This window comes from Hibiscus syriacus, unplaced genomic scaffold, assembly GCF_006381635.1.
Source record: "Hibiscus syriacus cultivar Baekdansim isolate YM2019G1 unplaced genomic scaffold, ASM638163v2 tig00111659_pilon, whole genome shotgun sequence".
Lineage (NCBI taxonomy): Eukaryota > Viridiplantae > Streptophyta > Magnoliopsida > Malvales > Malvaceae > Hibiscus > Hibiscus syriacus.
This window is the reverse complement of record NW_024063149.1, coordinates 1,320,001-1,337,405: the sequence shown is the minus strand read 5'-3', so window position 1 is coordinate 1,337,405 and position 17,405 is coordinate 1,320,001. Positions and strand designations below refer to the sequence as shown.

The 17,405-nt window shown below is 33.4% G+C and overlaps 1 protein-coding gene and 2 pseudogenes across 1 annotated transcript; 1 reads left to right on the top strand and 2 right to left on the bottom strand.

Moving 5' to 3' along the window:
• Positions 1-2,585: 2,585 nt before the first annotated feature.
• Positions 2,586-4,128, top strand: LOC120166985 (annotated as a pseudogene).
• A 1,885-nt stretch (positions 4,129-6,013) lies between these two features.
• On the bottom strand, positions 6,014-9,981 carry LOC120167024 (annotated as a pseudogene).
• A 1,465-nt stretch (positions 9,982-11,446) lies between these two features.
• LOC120166992 (probable aminotransferase ACS12) lies at positions 11,447-14,105 on the bottom strand. Its single transcript, XM_039176139.1, has 4 exons — positions 13,600-14,105; positions 13,375-13,509; positions 12,651-12,811; positions 11,447-12,562 (listed from the first exon to the last, which is right to left on the bottom strand). Exons 1-4 carry the CDS (start codon positions 13,963-13,965, stop codon positions 11,713-11,715), a joined length of 1,512 nt encoding a protein of 503 aa, XP_039032070.1. The 5' UTR covers positions 13,966-14,105; the 3' UTR covers positions 11,447-11,712.
• Between the last annotated feature and the right edge of the window lie 3,300 nt (positions 14,106-17,405).

The window sequence follows — 17,405 nt, the reverse complement described above, 5'->3', positions numbered from 1 at the left end:
ACAATGTTGAACCACTTGTTTCTCTCTTTGGACTAGAAGCATCAAATTGCCAATATCACTCGTTTGGCCTTCCCAATGAAACAACAATCCCTCTCATGCTTTGATTCTACAACCCAACTAATTCCCACCTTTACTATGTCAAAATTCTAGCAAAACCATTTAATCATTCTAATTAATGAGTGAACGAGGGGTTTTATTATACTATGCTTTATTTTAGTATACATTTTAAAGTGGATATTAAAAAAAATAGTGATTTTTCTTCCAGCTCCTCCACTCTCTCTCCCCTTTTTTTCTTCTTCTCCTTTATAACTTGTGTAAATTTTATTGATTAATTCAACTTTTTCTTCTTTAATTTTGTTTAACCGGCAGCGACACTGGTTTTGATATTAGTTGACGCCCGTCGGTTATATTTTTCCTTTGTTTTTTAAGTTTTTTAATAAGAATAATTGTGTCTTTGTGACATGTTCTCTACCTTTATGATACATTTATCTCTGCCTTTGTTACACGTTTTTCTCTGTCTTTTGATAGCTTACGGTTTTTTGCCCTTTTTCGTTTATATTTTTTCACAGGGTTTGATTTGACATCGTCGTGACTTATCAAGATGGCGCTTATTTGTTATCCTGTTGAGATTTCCTGCTATGGACCCTCGGATTGATTTGGACACGCGTTTTGCACTCGTGGATAGTTTTCTTACGTCGATTGACTCTGATTTGCAATTTGTCGGTAGTCTTTCAATAGTTTCATCCCCTTTGGTGGTTTGTTTGCCGATACAGTCAGATTTGTTCGTATCTCTATTTTATTCGAGCATTGGTTAGGGTTTTTAACATTTTCCTTTTATGGTATTTGTATGATCTAGGTGGCTAGTTTATTTTGTTAATGGTTATAGGAAAACGTCATAATTATAATTTAGTTTACGTTTACGATTATGCTCGTAAATTTTCATTGTAATTCTAGATATTTTCTATTTTTAATAAAACAAACGGGTTTCTATTAAAAAAAGTATTTTTAGTTTTCCCCCCAAATTTTTCATCTGTGTTGTTCACTCCTTTTTTCTGTTTTGTTTAATCAACGACGACACTATTAATGTTAATTATTGACCTTCGATGCTTCTTATTTTTCATTTATTTTCTTTATTACATATTTGCTTCCCTTTGATTTTTACTTTTTAAATATTTTGCATTTATGTTATGTTTTTCTCTGTCTTTGTGACATGTTTTCGTCTGTTTTTTGGCACGTTTTCGGTCCCTTTCCCCTCTCATTTTTTAACTTTTTCCCATGGATGAATTTGACGATGCCTCGATTGATTAATATAGCGCTTATTTGTTATCCTGATGATATTTCCTGCTTCGGATCCTCAAATTGAATTGGGATATGTGATTGCGATCGTAAATAGTTTTCTTACATCGCTTGACTTTGATAGGCTATTTCGGGGGTCTTTCAGTAGTTTACATCCACTTTTGTGTTTCATTTCTCGATACTGTCAGTTTAATTTGTAGGCATCTTTGTTCGAGTATTTTGGTTAGGTTTTTAACATTTTTCTTATATGATCATTGTATGATCTCAAGTGACTAGTTTCTTGTGTTAATGATTATAGAAAAATATACTAATTATCTGTTTAATTTACGATTATGGTTGTAAACATTTATTGTAATTATAAATATTTTTTTAATAAAACTATAGGCTTCTATTAAAAAAAAAGTAGTTGACTTAAATATTTTAGTTTAAACACCTTTTAAACTCTTATCAAATTTAAAATTTAGTAAATTGATCTCTCTTGACAAAAAAAAAAAGAAAAAAAAAAGAGAGTGATTGGATAAATTTTGAAAGTTATATTTTGAAAGTGAATAAATAAACATGACATATGATTGCGTTAACCTTTTCCCAGAGCACTAAACACATGCCCAGATATAGTTGGATAATTTTTTAAATAAAAAAATTATATATTTTTATAATAATTTTCAAGATTTTGAATGTCAATGAAATTTTAAATATTTTTTTATGATTTTCTTATCATCTCTTTCAATTAACCCCTTGCTCTCATTTCAAATCTAAAATTTTAATTAAAGTCTACTTCTTTTAATCAGTGATCTGTTATTTTATTTTTCACAATTTCCACATGATTTTTTAAAATATTTTACACCAAATGATGAAATTAATATTAAAGGAATAATACTAGATTCGGATTAACAATGGAAAGTCGAATAATTTTTCATGAAAGTGCTTAAGTTTTTTAATATTTTATTTTTGTCTTTTTAATAATTTTTTAGTTATCATTTTATAGAATCTGATATTTTTTTTAGATTTTTATTGGTTTTCAAACTTAATAGTGTTCTTTATTTTTGTGATTTTTAAAAAATTTTAAATATTAAATAACATCTCAATTTCTTTATATAAATCAATTATGCTTTCGAATTTAATAGAAAAATAACTAAAACACTCCTAACACATCATCATACACGTGAAACTATCACGTGTTATGTTAGAAAATAATAAATAATAATTCTTTATTTACCTTTTGTTTTGGATAATTCTTTATACGGAATATGCGAAACTTTTCTTCTTAGCATATTCGATTCCGATTAATTTGTATTACAATTGATTGTCCCAGCTCGAGTTAAGAACAATGGCGTTTGCTGCAATGAAGCCGACCAAACATGGTTTGGAAGATCTCCATGAGCAGATTCACAAGATCCGGATCACTCTCTCCTCCAAGAATGTCAAAAACCTCGAGAAAGGTATATTTTTTTTCACTCTATGCTCCAAAGATTATGCTTTCTTTTATTACTCCAAGGTGTGGTTTCATGTATGATGTTGATTATTTATAATCACTGAGTCCAACTGGTTCCCTTTTTGATGGATAGTTTGTGCCGATTTGGTTCGCGGTGCCAAGGATAAGAGACTGAGGGTTAAGGGTCCAGTGAGAATGCCCACTAAGGTTCTTCACATCACAAGGAAGTCTCCCTGTGGTGAAGGTGGGTGCTTATTTTATATTTTGTACCTCATCTTAATTGATTGCCTTTACTTATGATTGTTCGTTAGGATAAATTATTTCATGAATTCGTCATTCATAGCCTCAACCACTAAAAACCAATAATCTCACTTTTTTCTATCACGTCGTTAATCCACTCATAATTAACTTTCAAGAATCCATCGAAGATTTATCTTTGAAAAATAACCTGGAGTGAGAAAGTGTGAAGTGGGTGATTTTTGTGGCTGGAACTATGATGATGTGATGATAAATGTTCATATAATAGTTTTGTGTTCGTTAGGGACTGTATTTGCAACCCTTCCTGCATGTTTAAACAATTTGAAGCTGTCTTGATAATTGGATCTTTGAATGCTTTTTGCTTATTCTTGTTTGCCCCTACACAAGCGGAATTTATAAATGTGACAGTACATCCATTCTCTTTAGTTGGATGACCTGTGTCACGAATGAATATGCTACTGTAATTGTTAGGATCTTGGTTGTTAACTCGCATCTTCTGATTTGTCCGTTGTTTGTGGCGAGGTGAGTGGTTATTAGTGGTTGGGATCATGGATGAATTGGTGATAAAGGTGCATATAATATTTTTTTCATTCATTAGGGACCATCATTTGCAACCTTTTTACATGTTTAAACATTTTAACGCTGTCTTGATAATTGGATCTTTGAATGCTTGTTGCTTAGTCTTGTTTGCTCCTACACAAATGGAATTTATAAATATGACAGCTCATTATTGGATGATCTCTGGGCCAGGAATGAATATGCTATTGTAACTCTTAGGATCTTGGTTGTTAACTCTTATCTTCTGATTTGTCCTTTGTTTATGGTTGGAGATTGACATGCAGGCTTATACGAATTATAAATAACTTGTTTGCCCCAATTGTTCATCCAACTTGAGCAATTTGTTTAGACAATTTACTCCACTACTTGTGTGCTTTGTAGGAACAAACACATGGGATCGATTCGAGCTCCGTGTTCACAAGTGAGTTATCGATCTCTTCAGCTCTCCCGATGTGGTCAAGCAGATCACATCTATCACCATTGAACCTGTTGTCGAGGTGGAGGTTACCATTGCAGATTCATAAATACGCCTCAGTTTCGCCTTTTGGCAATCTCTAGTTTTGCTCCCTCTGACGTAGCCGAGTAGTTGGTTATATATGCCCTTTGCGGTTTGATATTTACGACGATAGTATTAAAGTTAAGATTCTATTTTGTCCCATTGCTACCTAAGGATTATTTTTGGATTGTGATAATTTTTGCTTGTAAGATGAGCTTATGATGGATTGTGATAATTAGAATGAAACCGGAAGGTTTATGCCTTTAGATTTGACATTTTACACTCTCCTTTAAAAACCTAGAATATGACCAAACATTTCAAGATTTTGAACGCAACTATTTCTCCTTACAGAACATCGCTTGTTTATGATTTTAGGAGTCAGGGATTAAGGGTGTAAGTGAATCGAGTTTGAACAAATAGAATTATATTTGTGTGTTCATTTGTTTATTTTTGAAGGTGTTCATGTTTGGTTTGTGTTCATTTAAATTTTTAATATCGTGTTTGTTTATTTATTTTGAAAGTGTATTTGTTTGTTACATGTTTGTGAGCTTGTTACACTCCCGTTTGACGTTCAGAAACTAATTTTTTTTTATCCTTTAATTTGTTAACCAAAGAAAATTTGTGAAATTACACCACTAGTCTCTAAGCTTTGTGCTTCACGGCTTAAACTCTAAAATTCATCTTATGTTTAGTCCCCATTTTTATTGATATATAAATGGTAAAAGATAAAAGGACCAATAGATCCGAGTAAATGAATAAGTCTACAACTGTTATTATTTTTCCTCAAGTTAATGAAATATCAGACATTATAAAAAATTTAAAATTAAAATAATGAGAGATTAAAAAAAATAATGAAATATGTATATATTTTGAATGAATAAGTCTCGAACAGTTTAGTGTCACTTAGAATCTATCGTATTTTCTTAAACACGTTTTAAAAATTTGGGTTCGAGTCGAGTTTTATATTAAAATATTTGATTGGATCGGAGTCGAGTTTAGGGTTAAAATAATCTACCCGACCTAAACAGTAACTCAATTATTATTATTTTTACTATTTTTTTACTTTCCCGTGCTTTACAGCTTTACTTTACTTTACTCCTTTTATGTCCCAAACAATTATAGGTTTTTTTTTTTTGCTTTACTTTACTTTCCATTAAAGTGTGTGACTCTGTGAATTCAATTTTTTTTTTTACGTGAAAAAGCAACATCACTGCTAAAAGCGGTTGAAGAGTTGCTAGTATTGGTCATTGCTGGTGCTGAAGATTCCCATATTTCTCTCAAATATTCCCAGGGCATGGCTTCAGAATTTGCTAATTCGGCGAGTATTCTGCTTCAATTTGTATCCTCTACACTCAAATTAAATTCCGATTTTATCTAGGACAGTCAAACTTCTTGATCTATCACTCTTTTATTATGGTATGTAGTTTTTAAGAAATTTATTTACTTTTTTATGTCCCAAACAATTATAGTTTTTTTTCTTTGCTTTACTTTACTCTCCATTCAAATCTCTGCTTATATTGACATTCTCAACTGAGTCTCACTGTAATGTGAAAAAATTAACTCGGGTCGGGGTTTTTAAGTTATGTATCGGATCGGGTGAAATTTTATTTCAGTCGGATCGGGTATCGGGTGGAAGATCCCTTATTCTCGAGTCGGGTGGACCAAAAACCCAATCCATGCCCATCCCTAGTTTTAAATGAAAAAAAAATCAATACAATGATCAATCTGAGAATTACTAAAACAGGGGCTAAAGTAGATATTAATCGAAAAGTAAAGCATAAAAAATGAGAAAAATAATACCAGGAGTGAAATGAATAATATCCAATAAACAGTGAAAAGCCCGTAGTAGTCGGAAGAACACTTTCAGGATCGCAAACAACATGCTCAGTAGAACAGCCAAATCTATAATTGACTTTTCCCCTTGCAAACCAAAAAAAATCAATTTGATTCGGTTTCAATTCAATCAATGTACATCACACTTGTACCAGTTATGTTACTTGTGTTTCGGAAATCACGAAAGCGAACCGTCTTTCCTCAAACGATTGCTCAATCTCTTGGTGAATTTCTTGGACTGCCTTGGTTGCAGTAGTAGTGGTAGTATTACTGAAAGGTATCAGGGCAGCCGGAGTCATGGCCATTTGCATAGGAACCGGCACCGTTGAAACCGGAGTAATGGCTGTCATAGACATGGCCTTCGGGGTTCTATTCTCATTGTCAACCAGAGACACGATCTTCGACGGAGTATTACACAAAAGATCTTTAACAGGAAGCTTTTTCTGTACAGTTTCACCTTCATCTTCTACCATGTTTGTTATATTGGCTTTTGATGATACAGTGGAAGAGATGGGCGAGAACGGCTCACGAACCAATGGGGATTCTAATCCATTAGCATTTATCACACCTGAAGAGTGCTTTCGGACAGGAATGTCAGCAATGTCGAGGCCTCTCCTAACTGCAAAATGGTGAAAGTTTTAAGAACAAAATTAAATGATTTTAAATAACATCCAATATGCTTTACAGAAAGAGCTTACGAGCAGAGAAAGCTGGAATGGCGTCATCATGTCGATGATTAAAATGATTTTGAAACATTCTCTCGGTCTTCTTATTAAGTGTTTGGGGAGTAGCCTTTGTGGAGTGAAGGGAATCAAGTTTATAAGCCGGTAGCATTGCTCCTCCCAAGGAGACTCTTCTACTGCTTGCGCCTCCGGTTGAATGCCTAGGACCCTTTTTGGCACTCTGGGCTTTTGCTGGGCTTGGTCTTGACCCATAGAGTGCTTCTTGCTCTGCTATTAACTGTCCCTGGAGTTTCTTCTGGTCCTGGAACACAAAGGAATCATGCCTGACTATTAGCTCAGTTTCATCAAGGAAAGTGTACATACTGTGCAAAAAGAACAGTGTATTATACCCGCAACCTACGCCGCTCTTGCTCTTTCTCGTGTCGTAAAATAGTGTATTCTTCGAGCATAGAAAGTAGACGAATCTGGATAGAGTAAAAATGGTTCAGTTAGATTCCAAAAGTGTAAGCAACTTCTCTCTGCTCTTGTCATAAAGGTTCAGGTTGTACCCATTATCAGAATACTCACGCCATCATATAAAAATTCAACCTCTGTCTCCTTCTCCCATGCCATAGTCTTTGAAACCAATGCCTCCACAATTCCTGGGTTAATATGATAAAACTTCAACACTGCGTTGACTGATTCTAATCAAAACAGGTAGAAAATGATTTATATGAACCTCAAATAATCTGAACTCGTAACAACAAGACCTGGTAAGTAATGTGAAAGCTTACATTTCTCAACCTTTTATCTAGAGTGTATTACTTACCTGGAAGTTTATTAACCAGGGAACGGGCTTTCTCAGCACGCTTGAGTGTAAGATGAGCACCTTTTCCCGCATTATATCGGTTTTCATCCTGTTGGATAACAAACAATAAAGCAACGAAACCATGCTAGAAGATCAAAATCCTATATCCCAAGAGATGAAAGAATACCCACCCTATATATTCCTCAAGCCAGCACTCCTCATCACATGCCATCAACCATTTCTCCACCCTTTCAAGTATTTCTTTCCTGCTAAAAGCTTCCTCTTTGACCTTAGCAATTTGAAGTTCAATCTGATCTAGTATGTTAGCAGCATCAACGCCCCCTACATATAAAAAGTAGGAATGATATTCAGTAGTATGAGTGGAATTGAGATAAAACCGAGTGCTTGCTGACAGTAATATAGCATATGCATTTACCAGACTCGATAGCTTCAATGGCATCTTCGATCACACTTTGTGAAACAACCAGATGCGTCTTTCTACAGATCTCGTCTAGCTCTAATCTCTTCTTCAGGACAAGCTCTTTCATTTTGCTACACTTCAACTCTTCTAACCGAGAAACTTCTGCCTCAACCTGCACCTTACTATCTTCAGATATCTATAAATCCTAGAGAACATCAGTAAACCTTGCGTTTAAAAATGCATCACTAACATATTTGATGAAATCCACAGAAAGCGTGTTTGGTTCAGTAATTTCATGCTCTGAAGCAGCTATATTACGGGTAACAGTCTGAAACATCTGTTGCTCCTCAATAGGTGTATCCATCAGATTCCATAATTCCAACATAGTAGTAGCAAGATCTTGTAGCTTCCATGGGTCAAAGAATTATATTATAGTCACTTAGAGAAAAGGAAAAAGGATTTAGCAATGCACAAAAATGCAGAAATTAACAATTTTACCCTTTGCATCCTCTGTATCTTAACTTCCTGTAACTTTTTAATCAATGTAGCCAACTGTTCAATTGTTCTGCTGCTAACACTCCTAAACCCTTCTGAGTCACTTAAACTAGGACGGACCTCAGTAACCGTGAGCTTGAAATCCATGCCCATCACCAAGCAGAGTGAGTTCAACATGCTAAGGTGGTCCTCAACCTGCTTCAGACGATCATTCTGCATAAGAAAGAAAACAGCAAGCAAAAGATAAACATTAGTTATAATGAGGTGGAATCAATAAAGAATTGAAAAATAGAAGCCTGACCTTTTCTTTCTGAAGTTCATTGAGCTGTCTGAGCAACTCTTCAAGTTTCCTCAAGGACAGGTCACTGTCATCCGCAACTGTTTCGGAACAAATTGATTTGGCTGATTCATGAATCTCATTTGTGATAATTTGTATTTGCTGTAAAACTTCTACAATTTGATTTCTTCTTTCAATCTTCCTTTTCTTCATTTCCTCCAATTGAGGAAGAATTGTGCTTAGCTCCTCCTTCAAACTTCCAGCATTTTGATCTGACTGAAAAATTGTGAACAATAAGATCAGTAGGAAGTTCAATCTAATGGAAAAAAACTTTCATCCCGGATTAGTTAACCTTCATTTCTGACCTGCCTAATATGCACTGGCCTCTCCCCCATTGCTGAACAGATGGCCGCAAGTTCAGCTTCAGAGTCGGCAATTGTCTGTCTGAGCTGAGCTCTGCAGCGATTTGCCTGATCCACCTTTCTTCTGTATACTTCCAGGCACTCCCGTTCAAGCTCAAGCAGCATTTCATCCCTGTCAGCATCTGTCTCACCGACTTCATCCCAAATTATCTAATTTTCTCAAAGGATCGTCAAAGAGTATGTATTATATTATCTTCACGTTATCATCTGGCCGATAAAGAAAATATAGGGTAACCATTGTGAACGAAGTTCAATGATACCTGAAGTTCATATAGAAGTGTTCCACACGTTGTTTCCGCTTGAAGAAGTGGATCGCTTTGCGGAGTAGACATGTTGAACAGTTCCTGCCAAAAGAAAATACTCAGAAATCAAAAGACATCCACACAAGTTGCAGTCACCAAGTAGATAAGCTAATTTGGAAATGAATGCTTGCAATACTTTAAAGTTCAAAGCTGAACTTATAATCTGTCAATATAAGCAGCATCCACATATGTAGTGTACATGACTGAATTTGCACCTATTTTTTACTAAATCGTAGATGAAATGAAAATTTAATAGGAACTACTTAGAGATAAGATATTGGGATGAAAATGACAAAGAAAATAGAAAATGAAACTAGATGACACTCGATCCCTGACCATCAGTTTACTCCATCAATTCCATCAAATTCCAATTCCATACAAATTGTTACTGTACAAAAAAAAGATCATTTGCAAGTTCCAAAGCTTATACCTAAAATCGAAGGTAAATATTAATGAAATTGCTTCAGCCAACACACAGTCGTGATTCATTCAAAAAATGCAACGTATTATTCACTAAAAATTTCAGAATCAGCTGATAAAAAATAGTTTTCCTGCATTCACTCGTCGGCCAAATATAGCAAGAAATTGAATATAAAAGAAAGCAAAGAGTAGATAAACCTTAAGCAAGAGAGATCGAAACGAAGCTTTGGATGGATTGTTTTCGTTAAGAAAAAGATTTCAATATTGGATTTGCACCAAAATGAAGAATCAAGGGAGGAACGTTGAAGAAGAGCGGTGATTATGGTTTTGTTTCTATTAAGAATTGAGTAGGAACCAAGAGGATTTGAATTTCAAATCACATGTATCTGTTTGCACCGTTTGATATCATTTCCCTTCTTTGGATCCAACGTTCTATATTTGTTGATTCTCCATTACCAGACTTTACGGGATTTTTCCTTTTGGATCATAGACTTTAGGGTAAAATACGAAAAAGCCCCCTTCACTATAGGGCACTTTTCTGTTAAGTCCCCAATTGTGAAAAGCTAGAAAATAATAACTCTCTTTTAAAAATAACAAGGCTAAACTATCAAGTTGATAAATTTTCTTTTGTATTTGTGTATTTTTACTCACATGTATATATATATAAATTTTGATCACTTATATTATTATTTTATTAAGTTTTGATTATTTACTTTATTGATCTTAGCATTTTGATATTGACTCGTTGATGGTGGTTAATTTGATGACATAACACGTTAATTAAAAGGGATTAATTTTTAAGTTAACCTTTGAACTTTAGATATAATATTATTTTGATGCTAAACTTTTGATGTAATATCAATTTGACCCTCGAACTTAACCAAGTCTCCCATTATCGGTTGTCACTCACCACCATCACCATTGTCATCATTATTATTATTATTATTATTAAATTTAATTCATTTTTCAATTCGAAAGCATTTCCCCTCAATTGGAAAAATATTCGACTAGATTTTCTCATCTTTAATCATTCATTCACTAGAAATCTCAAGCTCATGCATCCTCAAATATATTACCAGTAAAGTACTCATCGAATTCTCAGAATTCTAGTCATTGCAAAGTTCTTGGATAGCATAAAATCAACATGTTTAACCATAAGATCCTCACAGAATTCTAGTCATGTAAAATTCTTGGATAACATAAAATCAACATATTTAACTATAAGATCCTCACATCAGATATTATTTACATATAAATTTTTTGGATGTGTTTAAATGTAAACTTTTAAACATACACTCGTAAATGATTGAAGATAAAATTTATACATATATCACTGTATCCATTTGACTCATGGTAACGCATTTGACGCATTGTGTTTTATCACATAAATGAAGACATTTTCTATCAAAGGCATTTGACACGACACGACACATTTTTATTCTGTGACACAAAAAGATATACATCTTAATATGATAGGGTAACATTTTTGTTAAAAAAAACCCTAAAAAATGATTGAATTATGATTTAATTCTTTATTTTAACATTTTAATTATTAAATGGTTTCTATAATTTAATTATTATTTTCAACTATTTAATAACAAATATTACGTTATGGTAATTGCAGTAATTAAAAATATCTTATTCAACAAGTTAATTACAAATTAAAGTTGATCAGATATGCATGTGAGCACTAGAAACTAGTGTATAAATATATATATGCAAATGAAAATCATAAAATTTGTAAAATGAAAAGGCCTATTTGCAAATCAACAAGTAATCTGTGGTGTTCAAATGGCCTACACACGAGAGGCTTCTCAAGGAAAGACCCCATGTGGATGCTGTGCTGTACTATCTCTGCCTTTGGAACCGCCATCACATTGATTCAAGGGTGCATTTTTGTCCAGAAATTGTGCACGCCCACATCCCCCTTGGTTAGCTACAGGAAGAATCTCCATCAGTATCATAGAGAAATCAACGATCAATGCACCTGCAATTTGATTGTAATTTTAGAAAGAGTTTTAGCATTTTCACTTCATGACGCTCGGGAATCAGTAGCTTTTCGGATCCTTTCCATGACTAGAGGAATATCCTCCTCATCCAAGGTTGTGAAACAGCACCGGAACCATCCCGGTTCTATGCAGTGGCATGCTGAACCAGGAGTCACATTGATCTTAGCCACATTTAATAACTTATCCCATAGCTCAAGTTCCCCTTTCTCACCATAAGAGGGGATTAATTTGCTCATATTAGCCCAACAATACAAGCCAGCACTGCTATCTGCACATCTAATGCCTAATCCTTCCAGACCAGACACAAATAAATCACGCATATTCCTTATCCTCTTTTTATTGGTCTCCATATATTCCTTGATGAATCTTGCGTCTGACAGCATTGAAACTAGCAGTTTTTGGGTTGGAGCCGAAATAGAAGAAAACCTAGTTAACTTTCTAGCAGCAACCAATACATTATCATTAAGAGAATATATCACTCCGACCAGAAATCCTGGAAGAGAGAGGTCCTTCGATAGCCCATAAACAATATGAACCCTGCTTTTATCGAAATCCTCTGAATCAAGAACATCGGCAATGCTGACAAACTCTTCATTCCCGTAAATAGACCCTGCGAATATTTCATCTGATATGATATGGATATTCTTTTCTCGAGCAAAGTCCAATAGATCACAAAGAATCTCCCGAGAAAGTAGGTTGCCAACAGGATTTGCAGGGTTTGAAAGGAGAATTCCCCGAATCTTTGTTCCACGCTTCCTTGTCTGGTTGAATGCTTGATCAAGCACACTGATACTTAATGTGAAATTGTCAGTGCTCCGACAATGGACAGGTATTAGTTCCACTCCTGTTCGCCATTTCATGTCCCTGTCAAAACTGAAGACATATTTTTCCTAGTTAAACCAATGGGACCATTGTGTATCTATAACAATACAAACTCTTGGAATGAAGGTCAAAGAGTTACCCAGGATAGTAAGGTGTGGGAACAAGAAATGCATTCCCATGATCTGCCAAGCAGAAACATAATGTCTCAATTGCGGGAGTTGCACCAGCAGTTAAAACCATCTGCGACGGTTCAAATGAGACAGCTCCTCCTATAACATGTGACATAAAACCTGCCATCGCCTGTCAGAATAATAGAAAAAAAGAACCAGGAATAAATACAAAAAGAAACGAACCAGAGAGTCTTGAAGGCATTTGCATTCCAACTATGATTGGTGATGACAGTGATAGCAAAAAAGGTATACACTAATAAACCATACAGCTTCTTTCGTAGCTCCACATCTCTTCTAACCCAAACCATCGATATGATCGTATGTACAGAAAAAGTGATAAAGTTACCTCGACATTCTGTGCCGAGTGTTAATATAAATGCAAATCTTAAGTTTGGATCCATGTACCTCACAGTTAAAAAGAAACTAGTCAGACGCATTTTGATGACATTAAACGGTTTAAAGCCAAGCAAAGAAAATCTTATTATCACAAGCTCACAACATCCCTGATTCTAAGCTCTTAAACCAATTAAGTTCATTCACTTTTCATGAGCATCCTTATATGATATATTTCAAATGCAAACTGACAACAGATAATTCAGCATCAGGTATCAAATTCACACCAAAAAGCAACAGAAACTTACACTCCATTTAGTTATTCAATAAAAACAAAAGAGGAAGAATTATAGAGATTACCATTTTGAGTTCCATTGTTCCATCCAAAGGCTGGTAAGAGGCAATCCCGCTAATGCTCAAATCATCCCCATCTCTTCCCCTTATCGAATCGGTCAAGTTTTCCAACATCCATTTCTCAATTAAATCAAAACACAACTGTAAACGAAGTTTTTAAAAGAAACAACAAAAAGTCAAATATACGAATAGGCCACGCAAAAGAACCGTGTTTAAAAAGCAAATACTGACCCTATTCTCCGACAAGCCGAGTTGGATAACCCCATCTGGATTACCAAATCTGTCGTACGGATCCTCCGACACCTTATCCAACCCGATGTAATACGGCGAGTCGTTGGGTTTAGAAATGGAAGTGGCCAAGGAAGATATCCGAGCCGGTCCGATGGAGCCGCGTGAGAGCAAATTGGAGCGTGAAGAAGTTCGGTTCATCTCCGCCAGGTTCTGCAAGGAAGCGGAGGGTGAAGGAGGGTTGCGAGGAGAGCGGTGTCGTTTGAGGTAGAGTTGGAGGAAGTAAAAGAGAGCGCATGGGATAAGAGAGCCAAAGATTAAGCCTCCTCTTCCTTGGACCACGCCCTGGAGAGGTACTACGAGGCGCATGGCGTTGGCTGCTCCGGTGGGGCTTCGGGTATTGAATGGAGAGGGTCAGGGTCATGACCCACCCGGGACGACAAGGTCTGTAGGAAGTGATGGGAAGATTTAGGTTTGGTGGTTTAGACTTCAGAGACGGAGGGAACAAATAGATATGATTTGTACTTCCGTCTTAAGTTCTAATCTATTATTCGTTTGGGTAAACTATTCCAAAAGTCACTTACTTGTGTCTTCGATGACAAATATATCGCTTCATTTTCCCAAAAGTTACAGATAGGTCAGTCAATTAAAATATTTTTATTAATCATTTATTCGTAAAACATGATAATATTTAGGGGTGTTTGGTTCAAGGATTGGGGTGAATCTCATTCCCGGGTTTATTCAATAGTAGATTGGGTATATTATCGGGAATGTCATTACCTCCATTCCTTATGTATTGTAACATTACCGGCGTTTTGGACTAAAATGCCCTTAAATTATTATTTTTTTTTCAAAAATATCCTTCTTATGTTATTGAATAATAAAAATTCTACGAAGGTTAAATTACAAATTTATCCTTAAATTATTTTAGATTTACAAAAAAAATCTATAATTAAAATTTTATATGAAGTTCAGGGGTTAAATTTTTTTACCCTTTCATTAAACCTTTTTTATATTTTTAATTTTGTAAAAAAAATTATATAAATATTATAAATTTAATTTTTTAAAGAAAATATATAAATATTTTACAATTTGTAATATTCTACAAATATATAATAAGGACAATTTGGTCAAATATACATTCTAATAATCTTTTATTTCTTTAACCAAACACGGTAATCTTACATTCCTGCTAAACCAACCAAACACAAAATACAACATTCCCAGTAATCCTATTCCCTGGTAATCTTTTATTCCCACTGATAATCTTACATTCCGTGAACCAAAAGCACCCTTAGAGTAAACTATACTGAGTGGTGGCACCATATTGAAAGGAAAACAAATTAAACAACATTGTGCTGGAGGAGGGTGGAGGATCCAACTTGGCCTACTTGAATGGAGACAACAACCTCAACCACGACTCCAAAGCTAATTTCTAGTATAATATTTACATCAATTAATATTTATCTTATAATATAATGAAGGCCGGAACAAAAAAAAAATAGAATCTACACTAAACGATTTGATTTGAATAAATTAATATTTAAAATATATGTTATATTTAACCCGCTCTACCCAAAAAATATATGTTTATATTCGATCCACCCTGATTTGAATGAATTAATATTTTAAAATAGTTAAATAATATACTTATAATTATTATATATGTTAAATGGTTAAAATAATATATTTTACCTTTAACTCGATCCGGTTTGAATATATTTATATCTATATTTGAGGGTCGGGTTTAAGTAAAAATATTATTGTTACTATTTTAATTATAATAATAATTATAAATGTATCATTTTAACTATTTTAAAGTATTAATATATTCAAATCAGACCGGGGTTGGATTAAGTTAAGAAATTATCGACCTGATCCAAACTGGTATAAATTATTAGTTTACCTTTTTATGTATTCAAATTGGATCGAGTTTAAGGTGAAAATATATTATTTAACCATTTAAATATAATAACAATATAAGTATGTTATTTTAACTATTTTAAAGTATTAATTTATTCGAATCAATCGAGACATGTTGAGTATAACCAATATATTTTCTGGGTGGAGTAGGTTGAATATAAACAATATAATTTAAAATATTAATTTATTTGAATCAAGTCGTTTAAGTGTTGCATCTATTTTCATTGTTATGGCCTTTATTATATTATAAGATAAATATAAGTTGATGTAAGTGATACACGAGAAGTTAGCTTGGAGCAATGGTTGAAATTGTCACCTCCATTCAAGGAGGCCCAAGTTTGATCCCCCCACCCCTCTAGCACAATGTTGTTTCAATTTGTTTTCCTTCCATCGGATGGTGTCACATGTCACCATCTGATGGAGGAAAAATATTTAAATTAAATATAAATAAATTAATAAAAATCTTCCAATGATATCATGACACGTGTCATCATATAATTAGAGGATTAAATATATTGAATTAATTTAAATTTGACCAATTTGATAGATAGATAGATAGATAGATAGATAGATAGATAGATAGATAGATAGATAGATAGATAGATAGTAGATAGATAGATAGATAGATAGATAGATAGATAGATAGATAGATAGATAGATAGATAGATAGATAGATAGATAGATAGATAGATCGATAGATAGATAGATAGATAGATAGATAGATAGATAGATAGATAGATAGATAGATAGATAGATAGATAGATAGATAGATAGATAGATAGATAGATAGATAGATAGATAGATAGATAGATAGATATAGATAGATAGATAGATAGATAGATAGATAGATAGATAGATAGATAGATAGATAGATAGATAGATAGATAGATAGATAGATAGATAGATAGATAGATAGATAGATAGATAGATAGATAGATAGATAGATAGATAGATAGATAGATAGATAGATAGATAGATAGATAGATAGATAGATAGATAGATAGATAGATAGATAGATAGATAGTAGATAGATAGATAGATAGATAGATAGATAGATAGATAGATAGATAGATAGATAGATAGATAGATAGATAGATAGATAGATAGATAGATAGAGATAGATAGATAGATAGATAGATAGATAGATAGATAGATAGATAGATAGATAGATAGATAGATAGATAGATAGATAGATAGATAGATAGATAGATAGATAGATAGATAGATAGATAGATAGATAGATAGATAGATAGATAGATAGATAGATAGATAGATAGATAGATAGATAGATAGATAGATAGATAGATAGATAGATAGATAGATAGATAGATAGATAGATAGATAGATAGATAGATAGATAGATAGATAGATAGATAGATAGATAGATAGATAGATAGATAGATAGATAGATAGATAGATAGATAGATAGATAGATAGATAGATAGATAGATAGATAGATAGATAGATAGATAGATAGATAGATAGATAGATAGATAGATAGATAGATAGATAGATAGATAGATAGATAGATAGATAGATAGATAGATAGATAGATAGATAGATAGATAGTAGATAGATAGATAGATAGATAGATAGATAGATAGATAGATAGATAGAGATAGATAGATAGATAGATAGATAGATAGATAGATAGATAGATAGATAGATAGATAGATAGATAGATAGATAGATAGATAGATAGATAGATAGATAGATAGATAGATAGATAGATAGATAGATAGATAGATAGATAGATAGATAGATAGATAGATAGATAGATAGATAGATAGATAGATAGATAGATAGATAGATAGATAGATAGATAGATAGATAGATAGATAGATAGATAGATAGATAGATAGATAGATAGATAGATAGATAGATAG

Excerpts from the sequence above, each read along its gene's own strand:
- LOC120166992 (XM_039176139.1), bottom strand. The coding sequence starts at position 13,965 with ATGCGCCTCGTAGTACCTCTCCAGGGCGTGGTCCAAGGAAGAGGAGGC. Across the intron at positions 13,510-13,599 it reads TCGGCTTGTCGGAGAATAGG|TTGTGTTTTGATTTAATTGA; the intron begins GTCAGTATTTGC and ends CTTCGTTTACAG. Across the intron at positions 12,812-13,374 it reads GAACAATGGAACTCAAAATG|GCGATGGCAGGTTTTATGTC; the intron begins GTAATCTCTATA and ends TTATTCTGACAG.